Source organism: Ruditapes philippinarum, unplaced genomic scaffold (genome assembly GCF_026571515.1).
Source record: "Ruditapes philippinarum isolate M1 unplaced genomic scaffold, ASM2657151v2 ctg81_1_1_1_1, whole genome shotgun sequence".
NCBI classification, from domain to species: domain Eukaryota; kingdom Metazoa; phylum Mollusca; class Bivalvia; order Venerida; family Veneridae; genus Ruditapes; species Ruditapes philippinarum.
Genome location: NW_026861623.1, coordinates 359,634 through 376,885, shown reverse-complemented (window position 1 = coordinate 376,885; position 17,252 = coordinate 359,634). Strand labels below are relative to the sequence as shown.

The 17,252-nt window shown below is 33.7% G+C and overlaps 1 protein-coding gene across 1 annotated transcript; it reads right to left on the bottom strand.

The window, feature by feature from the left end:
• Positions 1-142: 142 nt before the first annotated feature.
• LOC132716343 (DNA replication ATP-dependent helicase/nuclease DNA2-like) lies at positions 143-16,838 on the bottom strand. The gene is made up of 12 exons (XM_060699602.1): positions 16,807-16,838; positions 16,272-16,430; positions 15,964-15,988; positions 15,459-15,521; positions 14,771-14,856; positions 11,813-11,935; positions 11,075-11,134; positions 10,519-10,567; positions 9,898-9,975; positions 8,951-9,068; positions 1,618-1,789; positions 143-532 (listed from the first exon to the last, which is right to left on the bottom strand). Exons 1-12 carry the CDS (start codon positions 16,836-16,838, stop codon positions 277-279), a joined length of 1,221 nt encoding a protein of 406 aa, XP_060555585.1. The 3' UTR covers positions 143-276.
• Positions 16,839-17,252: the final 414 nt, after the last annotated feature.

Here is a 17,252-nt window from a genome sequence, read left to right as displayed (position 1 = left end):
TCCATATTTTGCATCAATATAATTTGGAAATTGTTTAAATTATTCATTTAACATTGAAAGTCTGGTAGAACTTCATACTCCTTTAACATTGTTCTATTTAAAACAGGATATATTTTGACTTGCACACATCTTGAAAACTCGTATTAAATTTGCCAGGGTGCTTGTTTAATATAGTTTCCCCAAGTAGTGTTCATATCAAAATATATTCCTGTATCGCAGGACCAGCCTATAACATTACAGATTTTTTCATTAAAATTCAATCTGATGAACAAAAACTTAAACATTTTTTATGGAAGAATGCATGTAAGAAATAATCCTATATGTATTTTTACTTAAAAAGTCATACCGTTTTACCGAGCTTTTGCACCATATATCTGCTAACGTCTTCTTTGATTGGCCAAGTTGAGATTCTAAATCTAACATGAGACACCATTGGATGAAATATGTCATGTGATCCGAAGTTAAATGTCCCAAAGTTTCATCAACCAATCCCGACATTCCACTAGAATCACTTTGTCTTCCTTCTACTTTTCTATAAAAGCAAAAAACAAAAAATTGAAAAAACAAAAAAACGAAAACAAGAGGGCCATGATGGCCCTGAAATTGCTCACCTGTATATAGGCCCCTGGACCAAGGCCAATTTTAAACCAGAGGCTTTTATTTGAACAAACTTGGTAGACACCCATTAGAAGACGTTTCATGATAAATAACAGTCTAAGCTCTAGCTCTTTGGGGTTTTAATAAGAAGATTTTTTAAGTTTTTACTATATACATATAAGGAAAAACAATGACCCCCACCCCTCGGAGGGGCCAATTTTGACTCCAGGGCTTGTATTTGAACAAACCTGGTAGACACTCACTAGAAGATATTTCATGCTTAGTATTTAAACTCTAGCTCTTTGGGTTTTTTATAAGATCTTTTAAGTTTTTAATATACACATATAAGGAAAATCAATGACCTCCTGGGGCGGGGCAAATTTTAACCAAAGGGCTCTTATTTGAACAAACTTGGTAGACACCCATTAGAAGATGTTTCATGTTAAATATCTTAGCTCTATCTCTTTGGGGTTTTTTTACAGAATTTTTTTTAAGTTTTTATCAAAAAAGGGAAAAACAATGACTCCATGGGGCAGGGCCAGTTTTGACCCCAGGGCTTTTATTTGAACAAACTTGGTAGACAACCACTAGAGGATGTTTCATGCTTAATATCTAAGCTCTAGCTATTTTGATTTTTTAAAAGAGGATTTTTTAAGTTTTTACTATATACAAATAAGAAAAATCAATGACCCCCTGGGGCAGAGCCAATTTTTACCCCAGGGGTTTTATTTGAAGAAACTTGGTAGACAACCACTAGAGGATGTTTCATGCTTAATATCTAAGCTCTAGCTATTTGGGTTTTTTAAAAGATGATTTTTTAAGTTTTTTACTATATACAAATAAGGAAAATCAATGACCCCCGGGCGGGGCCAATCTCTCAATTCCTACCTTAACAACCTCACATGGCAAAAATGTACTAAAACAGGCATTATGAAAACTGTTAAATGATAGCATGTTACAGAAAAGTCTTTATTTTGAAATTAGTTAGTTTTTAATCCATATTGATTTAACTAAGTATACCTCTGATAAATGGAGCAATTTATTAGTTGAGGACATTTCTGACAGGCTCGGATATTTGAAATGGGATCTGGCAACCTGCCAAGAGTAAATGTTTTCGGCTCACTGTCTTCTGTTGATTTTATCACTTGTCTAGATATGTAATACGCCATTTCATTACGCAACTGAATCAGACCTGAATACAAAGAAAACATTTACATTATGAAAGTCAGTAAGTGTTCCGGGATGAAAACTTTACTATAAAATTGAAATTAACAAACCTTTCAATATAAGTTGAATAATAACTTTTATCTCTTTTCCTTTGGTTAACCTTTACCATGTTAAGTTTGTATGATACTCTTGCCCTTGTTTAAATTTCAACCTATTCATTACAACAATAAGGTGATACTAAATGTTGGTGCTGGCTGGCCTGGCTCTATACTAGCAGCTTAAACAAGTCATTGTAACAAGCATCTAAAGGATCTAGGGATAAGGTTAACAACCTGTATTTAAATCCGGGCTTTAGAAGATTTAAATCTATGCTGGCCACTAGGATGCATACTTGTAGCTTACACAAGTCAACATTATTGCAAAGCTTTAACATGGTGAAGTAAAAGAACAATCTTACATAAATGTCACTCGGTGGGAAGTATTTAGTCTAACTCAGACTTGCACCCAGTACCCATAGAAAAACTATTCTGTAACACTACCAACTGATTTACTTGGTCACTTATACATGTATATATTTTTTCCCATATAGATAATCAGTTCTCTTCTGTGACATATTCCCTCATTTTATATGAAATCTGTCCTCAAATTACTCTAGGGAAGCAACTACACTTCAAAATCAACTTCAAAATCAAATCAGCAAATTAATCAGGATCCCCTGCTAGACATCAAATGTTAACTGATACAGGGTGAAAAATATGTACACAATTCAAACCGGAAACCCTTTTTTCTTCACTATTAATGATTAGTCCTCTTACATTGTAAAAATAACATTTTTTTTTAAATTTAGTATCTTCAAGCATATGGTAATCAACAAGTACTGCTACATGTAGTTTATCAAGTCACAAATAAATCATCTGCTTAAACACTTAAGGCAATTGCTCACAAAATTAAGTCCATATCAACCTGAATCCTAATCATAAAATATTGCGATAGTTAACAATCATGAAGCCTATAGTCTGTCCCATTAAAAATGGAAATGAACTTTTGCCTGGTATGAATTAACAAAACGATGTTGAATAAAAAGTAAAACATTTTTGTAAACTAAAAAAAAGTCACCCTCGAGATTTTTCAGGATTTTACTCTAAAGTGTCTACTTTTCTTGTGAAAGCAAATTTTGATTTCTCTATGGAAAATCTCTGTTGTTTATTTTCCGTAGCCATTGCCGAAGTACTATTCATTTGAAGATGAACGGGAGAAAGCACGTGTCATGTTTCTAATATATACATGAGGTTCTCGGGGTCGTTTCATGATTATTTTACAAAGCTGGATCTACAAGATGTAACGGTTTAGTTGCAATGCATGATGGAAAACTTTAAAAAATGAAAAATAAGCAACAAGAACACCGAGTCACATGGAGTAGATCTAGAAATTGCACTTACTTAATAGAATCCGATTAACTTTATAAACGTCACGACAAATTCGCATATGAAGATTCCTTCATTGCCAGTTTCTATCCAGTTCCGTAGATCCCACTTTTTGACTTCAAAAATCCTTAATGACATGAGTCATGACTCCTACACTTTTGATGATCCAGATTTTTTAAACTGATAATCCGTCTCATTATTAAAACATTCTTCAATTTGTGGAGTTATCTGGGTTAGCAAATGAAATATGCAAATGAAACACATCATAATTCAGCATGTTCCAAATCCATAATTCAAGAACGGCCCATAAATTTTAGTTGTCTACATCAAAATGCTTATGGATTCCTGACGAAAAACAAGATTGCATTTGAGAAAAATGCTATGCCACCGCATGGTTCAAATTTCATAGCTGTACATCAAAGGACAAGAAAGTAGGTCACATCATCAAAATCTAGGTCACCTGATATCAAAGTTCAATTTTACAACTAAAACTGTGCACGTGGTCAAAATGTCATTGCTGTACATCAAAGGACAAGAAAGTAGGTCACTGTCCCCTTGGGCAAGGCATAATTTTGACCCAAGGGTTTAATTCAAAACAATTTTGATACAGGTCCACCAAATAACATTTCAAGTCAAATATCTAAGCTATAGCTTTCTCCCATTCAGAAAACATTTGTTTTATTTCTGTTTTTACTATGTGTACATAATGAGAATCACTGCCCCCGGGCAGGGCCAATTTTGACACCAGGGGAAAATTTTGAACAACTTTGGTAGAGGACCTATAAATGATATTATATATCAAACATCAAAGCTCTATGCCTTGTACTTTCAGACAAAAATATTTTTCATTTTTTCACTATATGTACATAATGAAAATCAATGACCCCAGGGGTGGGGCCAATTTTGACCCCAGGGCTATAATTTGAACAATCTTGCAAGAGGTTCACTACACAATGTTTCATGCAAAATATCTTAACTCTAGCCTTTGTAAATTTAGAGAAGATGATTTTTAAGTTTTTACTATATACATATAAGGAAAACCTATGGCCACCGGGGGCGGAGCTAATTTTGACACAAGAGGCAAATTTTGAATAACTTTGTAGAGTACCTTTAGATGATATTATTTAACAAATATTAAAGCTCTAAGCCTTGTACCTTCAGACAATAAGATTTATTTATTTTTTACTATATGTATATATTGAAATCAATGACCCCAAGGGTGGGGGCAATTTTGACCCCAGGGCTATAATTTGAACAATCTTGCTAGAGGTTTACTACACAATGTTTCAAGCAAAATATCTAACCTCTAGCATTTGTCAATTGCTAGAAGAATTTTTTTTGAAGTTTTTACTATAAGTTTTTACTATATACATATAAGGAAAACCAATGACCTCCGGGCGGGGCCGATTTTGACCCCAGGGCTATGATTTGAACAATCTGGGTAGAGGTTTACCAGACAATGTTAATGCAAAATATATAAGCTCTAGGCCTTTTGGGTCTTTACAAGAAGGTGTTTTAAGTTTTTACTATATGTACATATAGTGAAAATCAATGACCCCGGGGCGGGGCCGATTTTGACCCAAGGGCTATAATTTGAACAATCTTGGTAAGGGTCTACCAGACGATGCCTTATGCAAAATATCTAAGCTCTAGGCCTTTTGGGTTTTTACAAGAAGATTTTTTAAATTTATTCTTATAATTCCTTTTGGTTGCCATGGCAACCAGATTTCTGCATGGAATGAAATTCTTTGAACAACTTTGGAAGCCCTTCACCCAAGGAACAATCCTGCCAAGTTTGGTTGAAATTGGACTAGTGGTTTTTCACAAGAAGATTTTTTAAGTTCACTCTATAATCTATATAACACACACACAAACACACACACAAACACACACACACACAGGTGAATCGCTATATGCCACCGCATCGCAGATGCTGCGGTGGCATAAAAAATTATTACGTCAACAACAATTGACGAAATATATGACGAAACAAAAATGCCTCGCGCTTTTTATGGATGATTACAGTTGCGGCATTGACAGAGGGCGGTTAGGCATATGTAACCTCAAACAGATAATTTTAAGCGTTGAGATAAATTTGTCTTGATGGCATTTAAAATAATTTTTGTAAACCCAGATTTTGCAAATTCCACGTTCAATTCATATATTAATAATATAAAACTTTTGATAGATTTCTAACATTTAAAAATAATTTTAAACACACTTAAAATGACATGAATCTTCAACAGTACAATACTTCTTTCATTAACTACATATAAAATTTGTTTTGATTTTATGTTTTTGAACATTTTTTATATTTCTCAGAAATAGTTTCCCTACATATTTATCGTTATTCAAGACTTCTGTAAATCTTACTCTTTTAGCTACAAAATATACAATACGTGGTATTTTTCTCCTGCGAAAAATATGCTAGATTTTAGATCTATTGTTTTTGTAAAACACTGAATATTTTCAAATTTAAGGAAGGCTAAAATTATTGAGAACGTCACTCGATGTTTCTCTTTGACTCGATCTACCTTCATATAAACAAAATAATTATTTAGTGTCCAGCTTTATTTGTCATCCAATGAAAACGCTGTATTTCTTAACAAGAGCTGTCACAGGAGACAGCGAAGCTCGACTAATAAAATACTGGACGCAGTAAGGAGGACAAAACTATGAAAGAAAAATCAATTATGTATAATAATGTATTAAGTTATAGTAAAAAAATAACATTTGTTAACATAAATTCCAAGATCAAGGGGAATAATTCTAGAAATAGTCATGCTAGAGTTATGGACCTTGTCACACAACATTTGTGTAATGATAAGAAATATATGTTTGAAGTTTGAAGTAGATACCTTAAAAAGTAAAGAAGTTATTGTATTTCTTAAAGAAAATCCTAAGTTCAAAGAGAGATAAATCTGTAAATATTGCTTCAAGAGTTATGAACATTGTCACATAAAATGTAATTGATGATAAGGAATAAGTATTTGAAGTTTGAGGTAGATACCTTTAAAAATAAAAAAGTTATAATAAAAAATAACATTTTTCTAGTAAAAAATCTAAGTTTATGGGGAGATAATTCTTGCAATATTGGTGCTAGAGTTATAAACCTTGTCACATAAGATGTGGATGATGATAACGTAAATATATTTGAAGTATGAAGTTGATCCCTTTAGAAATAAATAAGTAACAGTAAAAAATAATATTTTTTATGGAAAATTCTAAGTTCAAAGGGAGATAAATCTGAAAATATTGGTGCTAGAGTTATGAACCTTGTCACATAAGATGGGGATGATGATAACGTAAATATATTTGAAGTATGAGGTTGATCCCTTAAGAAATAAAGAAGTAACAGTAAGAAATAGCATTTTTTGAGGAAAATTCTAAGTTCAAGGGGAGATAAATCTGAAAATATTGGTGCTAGAGTTATGAACCTTGTCCCATAAGATGAGAATGTTGATAAGGTACATATATTTGAAGTATGAGGTTGATCCCTTAAGAAATAAAGAAGTAACAGTAAAAAATAGTATTTTTTAAGGAAAATTCTAAGTTCAAGGGGAGATAAATCTGAAAATATTGGTGCTAGAGTTATGAACCTTGTCACATAAGATGTGGTTGATGATAAGGAACATATATTTGAAGTTTGAAGTTGATACCTTAAGAAATGACAAAGTTATAGTGAAAAATATTTTACTGCACCAAAACTTTAATCTAAAATCTGGACGCGGACGCCGACGCCGGGGCGAGTAGGACAGCTCTCCATATACTTCGTATAGTCGAGCTAAAAATTATGTGTGTTAATTTTCATAGAAGAAAAAAAGTCGATACTATATTGAAATCCGTTCATAGTCGACTTCTATTTTTCATAGTGCTTCATAGTACCGTGTAGTGACGTAATCAAGGGCCAAATAAAGCTTGACACTAAATTAATATGTTAGTGTTCATCTTTAGCTGTTCTATAGAAATTAGAAACATTCTCCTGTCGCTATAGCTCCCGTCAAAGTATCTAATTTCTGTAGAACAGCACGGATGAACACTAACATATAATGTAACATTTTGTGTCTACAAAAAAATACACTTATTGTCGCTTATTGAACACTCCGATTCAAACTTTCTCTTAATAATATCAAATCACTGCCGGTATTTCTGGACATTTTGTTGAATTGCGAGACGGAAAGTTAAACATGTATTAACGAGCTTAAAGTGAATTGGCCTACGTGTGATTGCTTAAATTAGAAAGCATGATATTATATTCTTATAATTTACATCTTCCCCGAACGTGAGTCTGTGTTCTCCCGTTAGCGACAGAGTTAGTTAAAGTAGACACTGTGGTAACAAGCAAACCAATGCTGAACGTATAGTGAATCAGTTTTCTTAATATTTTTTTGTCAGATTTGCATGATAATGTAGTATTTGTTGGCGTTTTTTTGTGAAAGTTGAAACCTACGGAAAGTTTTAGCGCACGAACATCGCACCCGAAATAAGAAGGGTAACATATTTTTGTATCCCATCGAACGTGGTCAATTTATTAATTTTTGAATAGACGTGATGCACACTAATGGACAGAATTCAGACAACTACAGAATTATTTAAATTAAACATTGATTAACGAAGAACCATTTTTATAGTCTTCTAGCTGGTATTCCCGCTCCCCTACGACGCGTTGCGGTATTCAAGATACGCGCTTGATTGAAAAGCTATAATCAAATCACTTTCTTAAAAAAATATGAAATACGACATTGTATCATGGTAACTAATTAAATCTTTGTGTGTTAGAATTTATAAACCTTACTGATATTTTCACTTCAAATGATTTTGATTATTTTAAATAATGGTTTGCTAGTAAAATTGCCTTTTTGACTCCAACTTTGTTGTCATTTTTCATTTAATGATAACCTTTAGCTATTGACCAGTAAGTGAATAAGGATAATATTTTTTTATAATTACCGAGTATATTTCACACTAATTGTGAGACGAACCCTAAATGACGTCTATATGGGCGCCGCCATTTTGAAATGGACGTCACGTCAGGTTACAACGTAAGTCAACGGGAAAAAATATAATTTTAGCATTTTGACAACATTCGTGACTTTATGAAAAAAATGAAAAACATGCCTAGAGATATTGACGTCAGGGTTAACATGACATTAATTTAAATGATTTTACTATTATATTAAATAAAAAATGGAATGTTCAAATTTGATGGGACAGACTATAGTTAACAACCATGAAGCCTAGTTTACAACCATGAAGCCTAGTTTACAACCATGAAGGCTAGTTTACAACCATGAAGCCTAGTTAAATACCATGAAGCCTAGTTAACAACCATGAAGGCTAGTTAACGACCATGAAGCCTAGTAAACAACCATGAAGCCTAGTTTATAACCATGAAGGCTAGTTAACAACCATGAAGCCTAGTAAACAACCATGAAGCCTAGTTTATAACCATGAAGGCTAGTTAACAACCATGAAGCCTAGTTGACAACCATGAAGGCTAGTTTACAACCATGAAGCCTAGTTTACAAACCATGAAGCCTAGTTTACAACCATGAAGCCTAGTTTACAACCATGAAGCCTAGTAAACAACCATGAAGCCTAGTTAACAACCATGAAGCCTAGTTAACAACCATGAAGCCTAGTTTACAACCATGAAGCCTAGTTAACAACCATGAAGCCTAGTTTACAACCATGAAGCCTAGTTAACAACCATGTAGCCTAGATTATTTGTATTATAAGTGAATAGTAAATAAAATAGAAACCTTTTTGGTGTAAGTGATCAGCAGGTATAATTTTCATACTGGGTTCTTTTAGATACAGCAGCATGCCTTTCTTTGGATCTTTTCTCCGATCTCCACACATCATAGAGTAAAGGGTCACCTATGAAAATATTCTGTTAATTGCATAATGTCAATAACAAAAGTAGTACTAAAAGTAGAGTCTAAATGAACAGCTCTCATTTATCACATTAAAGTCAGTGGCAGAAACAAGCAATTAAACAGAAGTTATTTAGACAAACCTACTGGTGTTTCAAACTTGTAATGTCAAAGTTCAGCAGATTCAAATAGCATGTATATTTTCTTTTTTCAAGATTCAAGACGTCCTTAAAAAATTACCATTGAAATTTTCAATTTTTCAAAGAAGGGATATACTGGTTTATTAAGGCAACACATTATAACAAACTGAGCATGTTCAAATGGTCATAATGACCTGTCTTAATGTTCTGGTCATATTATTTTCTGCATTTGTAAGGCCTTCAACTCAAAGTTCAGCAGAACCATTCTGTATTTACCTGCTATTTTCGCATTCTATAGTAAATTAATCATTTATAATCTTCCTCAACCATAGGAAATAACTAGCAAACGACTAAGTGACCAGGAAAACTTAATCTTTGCCCTCTGGGGGGCAACCAGATAGGAAAACCTAGCAATTTTGGTAAGGCTAAATCTCAGGTCATTTTGGTGTATCAATAAAACAAGTACATGTGGTGAGGTAAAAACACTTGGGATAAAGCAGCAGGGCAAAGTAAAAACACAGATCATTTCCCCTGGTATTTCCTACAGCTCTCAGTATGATGTGGAGGTGCAGAGTTACAAATCACTAAAACATTACTTTTACACAATCACATCTAGGGAAATCATTTTATACAAGCAAGTCTGATATGAATTCATTACAAAATTAAATTTTGAAATAAAAACATTTGACAAACCTGGCCTTTATGTTCCACAGAGTAGGAAGTTCTACCAGTCTTCAATTCTAATGGCAGCATGGTTGTACCTGGCTCGTTCTGACAATTATATATATTCATGTAAATGATTGGTATTTGTATCAGATATCATGGGTCACAACACCTTCTTGTAGATAATTATAAATAAACAAAATAACTTACATTTCAATTTTAAACTCTTACAACTTTTAAGCCACAATGCTTCATAAAAATTCTTTTCTATTTAGTGTTTAAGGTCATTGACTTCAAGTAATTGACCCTTACCGTATTGGTTTGAATCCCGTCAGAGACTTTGGATTCTTTATTGTGTAGAAGCTATCCAGTCAACTTGCAGGTCAGATAATGCACAAAGGGGGCACCTGAGGTATTCTTCCACCAGTTAATCAAGAAATTCACCATATGACCTTAACTGTGTTTGTGAGATGTAAAATGGAACAAATCCCATAAACTCAAGTGACAAAGAACTCCATTGTTAAGTGGCTACGGTCAGTGACCTTCAACAATTGCCCTACAATAAATCATGTTCTAGTTACCTTGACTTTTGCTTTCCATATCAATTGTGTTTTAAATTATGCAAATCGTAAAGTGTTATGCAATGCTTACTTTAATTTTAACTTCAACTGTGAGATCAATCTTTCCTTTAATACCAAATCTGAAAGGAAATAAAAATTTTAGATGAATAGCTCTATGGTTTTTATTCTGTGACCAGTATTATTTTTCTGGAGACACATGTGCAGTTTCAAGTGGTTAAGTTGCTTTTGGCCATTTAGTTCAAATCAGAAGCAGTCATTTGGTGTACTGTTGCAAAAGTAAAACAACTCTGTATAAAAAAACTGACACATTCATATTTCATGCAATTTGTTTTTAAATGATTAATGTGGAGAAGTTAACAACAACTTGTGGGGAAACAGGTAAGTATAGGTATCAAATACATGAACACTGTTTAGATTGACTGTCAGTCAGTACAATACAAGTCTAAGTCTTTTTTTTAAAAACATTACCTGCAGAATTTGTGTAACAAATTTGCCCTTATCAAATTTTAAAAAAAATAGCCACCAAACAGACAAGCAGGCTAGCCAGGCTCTATACTGGTGGCAAAAGCTTATCAAGTATGGTTCATATAGGTTAAGGGTTGAAATACTGAACAAATAATGCTTACCTTGGAGACCACATGTTTTCTTCTATATCACAAACTTTGGTTACAAGTATGTCTGAGTCACTGGAATCAATAAAATCATAAATATATTACAACATGCATTACTTCATTTCAACAATCAGTGGTTACCATCATAAACACTGATTATATATTGATGTGCATCTATTATTTCTTTGTTAAGACAAGAACGAATCATGTTATTTTATGATACAAGCATGGAACATTGACATAAAATATGCTGTCACATGTGACATCAAGATTCTGAAGCAGAATTAGCTCATTATTCTATACTGACAAAGTTCAACTTATTCACTATGAACACTTTAACTTTTACTTAGAAAATTAAATTAAACATTCTGATACTCATAATGAATAACTTGGGTATACAGCCTTCATAATTATATAACTGTGCACTTTAGCTGTGAATTACTTAATGTGATCACATGATATCCAGATACCAAAGGGCTTTGAGTTGCAGTTCTGATACTTGCATGTGGAACTCTTTTATAATGAGGCCAAATTATAAGAGAAACTGTAAATCTATGGTGAAGTAAAAGTCTGGATGTGTAAAAATGCACTAATTTTTCAACTTTGAGCGTCATGCTTTGAGTTATAATGCTGGTCTAGAAATAATGCATGGAAGTGCATCCTCGTTGTTTCTCTACCAGAAATGCTGTCAAATGACATTAACAAAATTTGGGATGTTAAGACCCATCAAAGATTAATCACATAAAAAAATACCTCTGTTTTTTGGCAGTGAAGCTACTCCCAAATCTAGTATATTGTGTGAGCCATGAGATCATTTGAGGTATGTAATTCTTTATCTCCTCCATAACCTTCTCCTCTGTTACTTGATTAGCATACCTAAAATGGCAGATATATATACATTAATTTTATAGATAAAAACATAGATCTGAGGGCAGCAACAGTCTGATAATATTGGTGTCTGCCTTTCTAAAATGGTGGATTCAAGCCTTACTTGGGTCAAAACCATGCTTCCACATTTGACATCAGATTTTGTTGACTTCAAAGTGACACATATCAGTTGCAAGAACATGTTTCACAATCAGGTTTCTATACATCTCAATGATGTAGGACCTCCATAGTTAAGGTAGCTGTCTTTAAAGCACTTACCCATCTGTGCTGTAGGTTTAAATCCTCTACATAAAGGATTTTGGAATCTCTCATATGATGAAGTTATCCAGCTAGCTTACAGATGGTTTAATACAAATTTAACTACATGCGCCAGAAATAATGCACAGAGAGGTGCTTGTAAAACTGCAAAGTTATTTGTACAATATAAATTGTTGGTGTGTCACTCAATCAGAAGTGAAATACTGTTTTCCTGTTGAACTGATAAACATCATTATGTCAAATTGCAACTTTCAACCCAAGGCCTATGAGCATTATATTATACTTACACAGGGTGGCAGTGAAATTTTCTTTAAACAAGAGGGCCATGATGGCCCTGAAGTCGTTCACCTGTATATAGGCCCCCGGAGCGGGGCCAGTTTAAACCCCAGGGCTTTTATTTGAACAAACTTGGTAGACACCCATTAGAAGATATTTCATGCTTAACATCTAAGGTCTAGCTGGTCAAGTTTTTTTCTTTACACATATAGTTAAAAACAATGACCCAAGGGCTTTAATTTGAACAATCTTTGTAGACACTTACTAGAAAATGTTTCATGCTTAATATCTAAACTCTAGCTATTCGGGTTTTTTCAAAGAAGACTTTTAAGTTTTTGCTATACACATATAAGGAAAATCAATGTCAGCCCGGGCGGGGTCAATTTTGACCCCAGGGCTTTTATTTGAACAAACTTGGTAGACATTAATTAGAACATGTTTCGTGCCAAATATCTAAGCTCTAGCTCTTTGGGTTTTTTAGAAGAAGATTTTTTAAGTTTTTACTAAATGCATATAGGGAAAATCAATGGGGCGGGGCCAATTTTGACCCCAGGGCTTTTATTTGAACAATCTTGGTAGACACTCATTAGAAGATGTTTCATGCTTAATATCTTAGCTCTAGCTCTTTGGGTTCTTTAAAAGAAGAATTTTTTAAGTTTTTACTATATGCATAAAGGGAAAATCAATGACCCCCTGGGGCGGGCCAATTTTGACCCCAGGGCTTTTATTTGAACAATCTTGGTAGACACCCATTAGAATAAGTTTCATGCCAAATATCTAAGCTCTAGCTCTTTGGGTTTTTTAGAAGAAGATTTTTTAAGTTTTTACTACATGTATATGCATGTAGGGAAAATCAATGACCCCCTGGGGTGGGGCCAATTTTGACCCCAGGGCTTTTATTTGAACAAACTTGGTAGACATCAATTAGAACATGTTTCATGCCAAATATCTAAGCTCTAGCTATTTGGGTTTTTTAGAAGAAGATTTTTTAAGTTTTTACTAAATGCATATAGGGAAAATCAATGGGGCGGGGCCAATTTTGACCCCAGGGCTTTTATTTGAACAATCTTGGTAGACACTCATTAGAAGATGTTTCATGCTTAATATCTTAGCTCTAGCTCTTTGGGTTCTTTAAAAGAAGAATTTTTTAAGTTTTTACTATATGCATAAAGGGAAAATCAATGACCCCCTGGGGCGGGCCAATTTTGACCCCAGGGCTTTTATTTGAACAATCTTGGTAGACACCCATTAGAATAAGTTTCATGCCAAATATCTAAGCTCTAGCTCTTTGGGTTTTTTAGAAGAAGATTTTTTCAGTTTTTACTACATGTATATGCATGTAGGGAAAATCAATGACCCCCTGGGGCGGGGCCAATTTTGACCCCAGGGCTTTTATTTGAACAAACTTGGTAGACATCAATTAGAACATGTTTCATGCCAAATATCTAAGCTCTAGCTCTTTGGGTTTTTTAGAAGAAGATTTTTTAAGTTTTTACTATATGCATATAGGGAAAATCAATGACCCCCTGGGGCGGGGCCAATTTTGACCCCAGGGCTTTTATTTGAACAATCTTGGTAGACACTCATTAGAAGATGTTTCATGCTTAATATCTTAGCTCTAGCTCTTTGGGTTCTTTAAAAGAAGATTTTTTTAAGTTTTTACTATATGCATATAGGGAAAATCAATGACCCCCTGGGGCGGGGCCAATTTTGACCCCAGGGCTTTTATTTGAACAATCTTGGTAGACACTCATTAGAAGATGTTTCATGCTTAATATCTTAGCTCTAGCTCTTTGGGTTCTTTAAAAGAAGATTTTTTTAAGTTTTTACTATATGCATATAGGGAAAATCAATGACCCCCTGGGGCGGGGCCAATTTTGACCCCAGGGATTTTATTTGAACAATCTTGGTAGATACTCACTAGAAGATGTTTCATGCCAAATATCTAAGCTCTAGCTCTTTGGGTTCTTTAGAAGAAGATGTTTAAAGTTTTTTCTTTTGGTTGCCATGGCAACCAGAGTTCTGCATGGAATGGAATTCTTTGAGCAACTTTGTTAAGGCTTCACACAAGGAACATCCCTGTGAAGTTTCATTATGATCTGCCTTATGGTTTCAGAGGAGATGTCGTTTGAAAAGTGTGAACGGACAACGGACGACGTACGACATACGACGGACGAAGAGTGATCCTAATAGCTCACCCTGAGCATATGCTCAGGTGAGCTAAAAACAACAACAAAAAAAGTTGTTATATGGTATAAAAGAACAGAATATAAATACCATATTACTTACATTTCTAGAAGATTACTAAGTTGTTTGACAATGGTGGTTGATTCTTGTATAATACTTTCTGCTGTGCTCAACTTTTTCTTTAACACCTAAAATAACAATTTTGGACATTTAAAGATACTGAGAAACTTATTTTTATCCAACAAAATATTGTATAAATTTGTTGTATGAATAAATTATCTGGTCAAAATTTGAAAGAGATTGGTAAAATCCCACTATCTCAGAAAAAAATGTGGACAGTTTAATGATATTATTAACTTAAAACTCTTATGGCTAGAAGGAAGTACCAAATATTAAGGATTTTATTATAAAGCTACAAGGATCTTATATTGGCTGCAGGTACAGACCAGTATATCACAAGAGTAACTGTTTATGGAGGTAACAAGGCTCTGACAAGATTCCACTAAACAGTGTATGAATTTACAACTTCATTCGTAACAACACAAAGATGTCATCCTAAGAACGCAATCCATTCATAAAAGGAGCATTAGAATGATCTCATTTAAAGCATGCCACTTGTCTTACATGTGAGTGTAAGACATGTTTTCCTTGCTCTGGTGTAAACAGTAGATAATCAGAATAAATGAGCTCGCATCAGTTTAGAACCTGGTCTGAAAGGCCTACCTTTATACTAGCGGTGAATCATTTTTATACCATCAGGCTAATGGTTGAGAAAGTAAATAAACTATACCTGTTGAAAGACAGCATGAATAATACTTCCATAAAGCATCTGTATATTTCTACTGTCACAACCCTGTAAAGAGAGATAACTTTCTTATTACCTTCATGTCAAGATGACAAACCTGTTTAATGTTTATCATCATGTTGTATTTATGAAAACATTAAACAAGCAAAGATTGTCAAATAAAAGATAAAATATTCATACATCTACTTTACCATGACTGATCTAGTTTTTAATAATTCTTGAAATTTTATTTGTAGGTGTTATGCTTAACAATAATGGCCAGATTTTAATGTTGTTGAAATGACATATCAAGGTGCAGTACCTAAGATTTTTGAAAGAAAAATGTTTTTATTTGTGCAATCTACATTTAACATTTGGTCATTGTATATCAAAATATATAATAATTAAAATTTGAAACAAGTGACATTGAGAATTTAACATTCTGATTGCCTTCAGCCTTGACATTTCAGATTCTAGTACTGTAGTACACGTAATATAAACAACTTCTTACCTTAAACTTTTCCTTCAGTATTGATCTACAACAAAGAAAATATGACTTTAAATCATTTTCCTCTGACTGTTGTGGGTTCGAAAATTATTGAGTTGTCATGACTTAAAATCCAACAAATCAAGCTAACTTACTTTAGAAAGCTTGAAGAAAAATGTACTGACTGAATAGAGAACAATGCAGACCATGATCATACCTTACAGATGTGCCAACTGATATTGGTATGTGGTGGTCGCATATTTAGAATCATTTGATGCCTGCGGGCTAAAGGTTAAACAAAAATTTTCAAACACTGAAGTAAATAATCTTACTTTCTCATACAAAATACACTGGATACAACTGTAGTTCCTGACAGAAGAAGGTCTGGATTTATAATAAGCAATCCAGACTGGTCAGTGATGTGACAAACATTGTCTGTAAAATCTGCGAGGATATGGACTGTGTCTCCTTCTGATATATGACTGTCTAACCTAAACAAAAGTTAACAAATTATACTTCATGCTTTTTTTTCTATACTATACATTGTCTTCAATACTATCAAATTGAAATATCTATACAGAGACATACAATTGTTGTTATGTGTGCTCCCCCCCCCCCCCCACCTGATTAACTGAAATACATATACAATAGCGTAATTATGACAGTATCTTGATCTGGAATTTGTATTTGAATCCTTTCAGTGTATTTTACTATGCTAGAATCTTACAAGGAATGGAACTGCAAAAGAGTGATCCGTCCTAGTAGAATCCATGAGAGCCAAAATACAATTTACATGAATAGATCATGTACAAGTTATAGTTATAATCACATAGGAGACTAACTTAATATGATACAAAATTTATATACCAGAATCCACTGAGTATACAGCCGGAGAACATCCCTGGCTGTTGAGCATAAGTCTAGCAATCATCTGATGTCTGTCATTTGAAAGACTCAACTTTAACAACTGTATGCCGACCATAGCTGCCATATGGAGCTTTATCTGACCTGTAACACCTAGTACTTCTCTGAAAAAACACCACTCAAGAGTGCACCAATCACAATAACTATTTTTATTATGTATATGCATCCTATCAGCGCAAAAGCTAACAATATCATGATCCAATGGACTCATATACTATATTCACTATAGTAAATCAATGAGAGCTAACCATTTATATTGCTCATGTATAATCTTAATTATTTATGTTGCATTATCGGTTAGGATTTATTTCTCTATGTAGATCCATTCAAACATTGGCAGGGGTGGAGTCACAGCTGACAGTGAGTAGACCTAATACACCTGTGCTAAA

What these genes read in the sequence shown, in the direction of transcription:
- LOC132716343 (XM_060699602.1), bottom strand. Translation starts at nt 16,838, where the DNA reads ATGTTCTCCGGCTGTATACTCAGTGGATTCTG. An exon ending in TGTATACTCAGTGGATTCTG is followed by an intron (nt 16,431 to 16,806) that starts GTATATAAATTT and finishes ACTTTTGTTTAG; the next exon opens with GTTAGACAGTCATATATCAG. An exon ending in AGTGTATTTTGTATGAGAAA is followed by an intron (nt 15,989 to 16,271) that starts GTAAGATTATTT and finishes TCTTTGTTGTAG; the next exon opens with ATCAATACTGAAGGAAAAGT.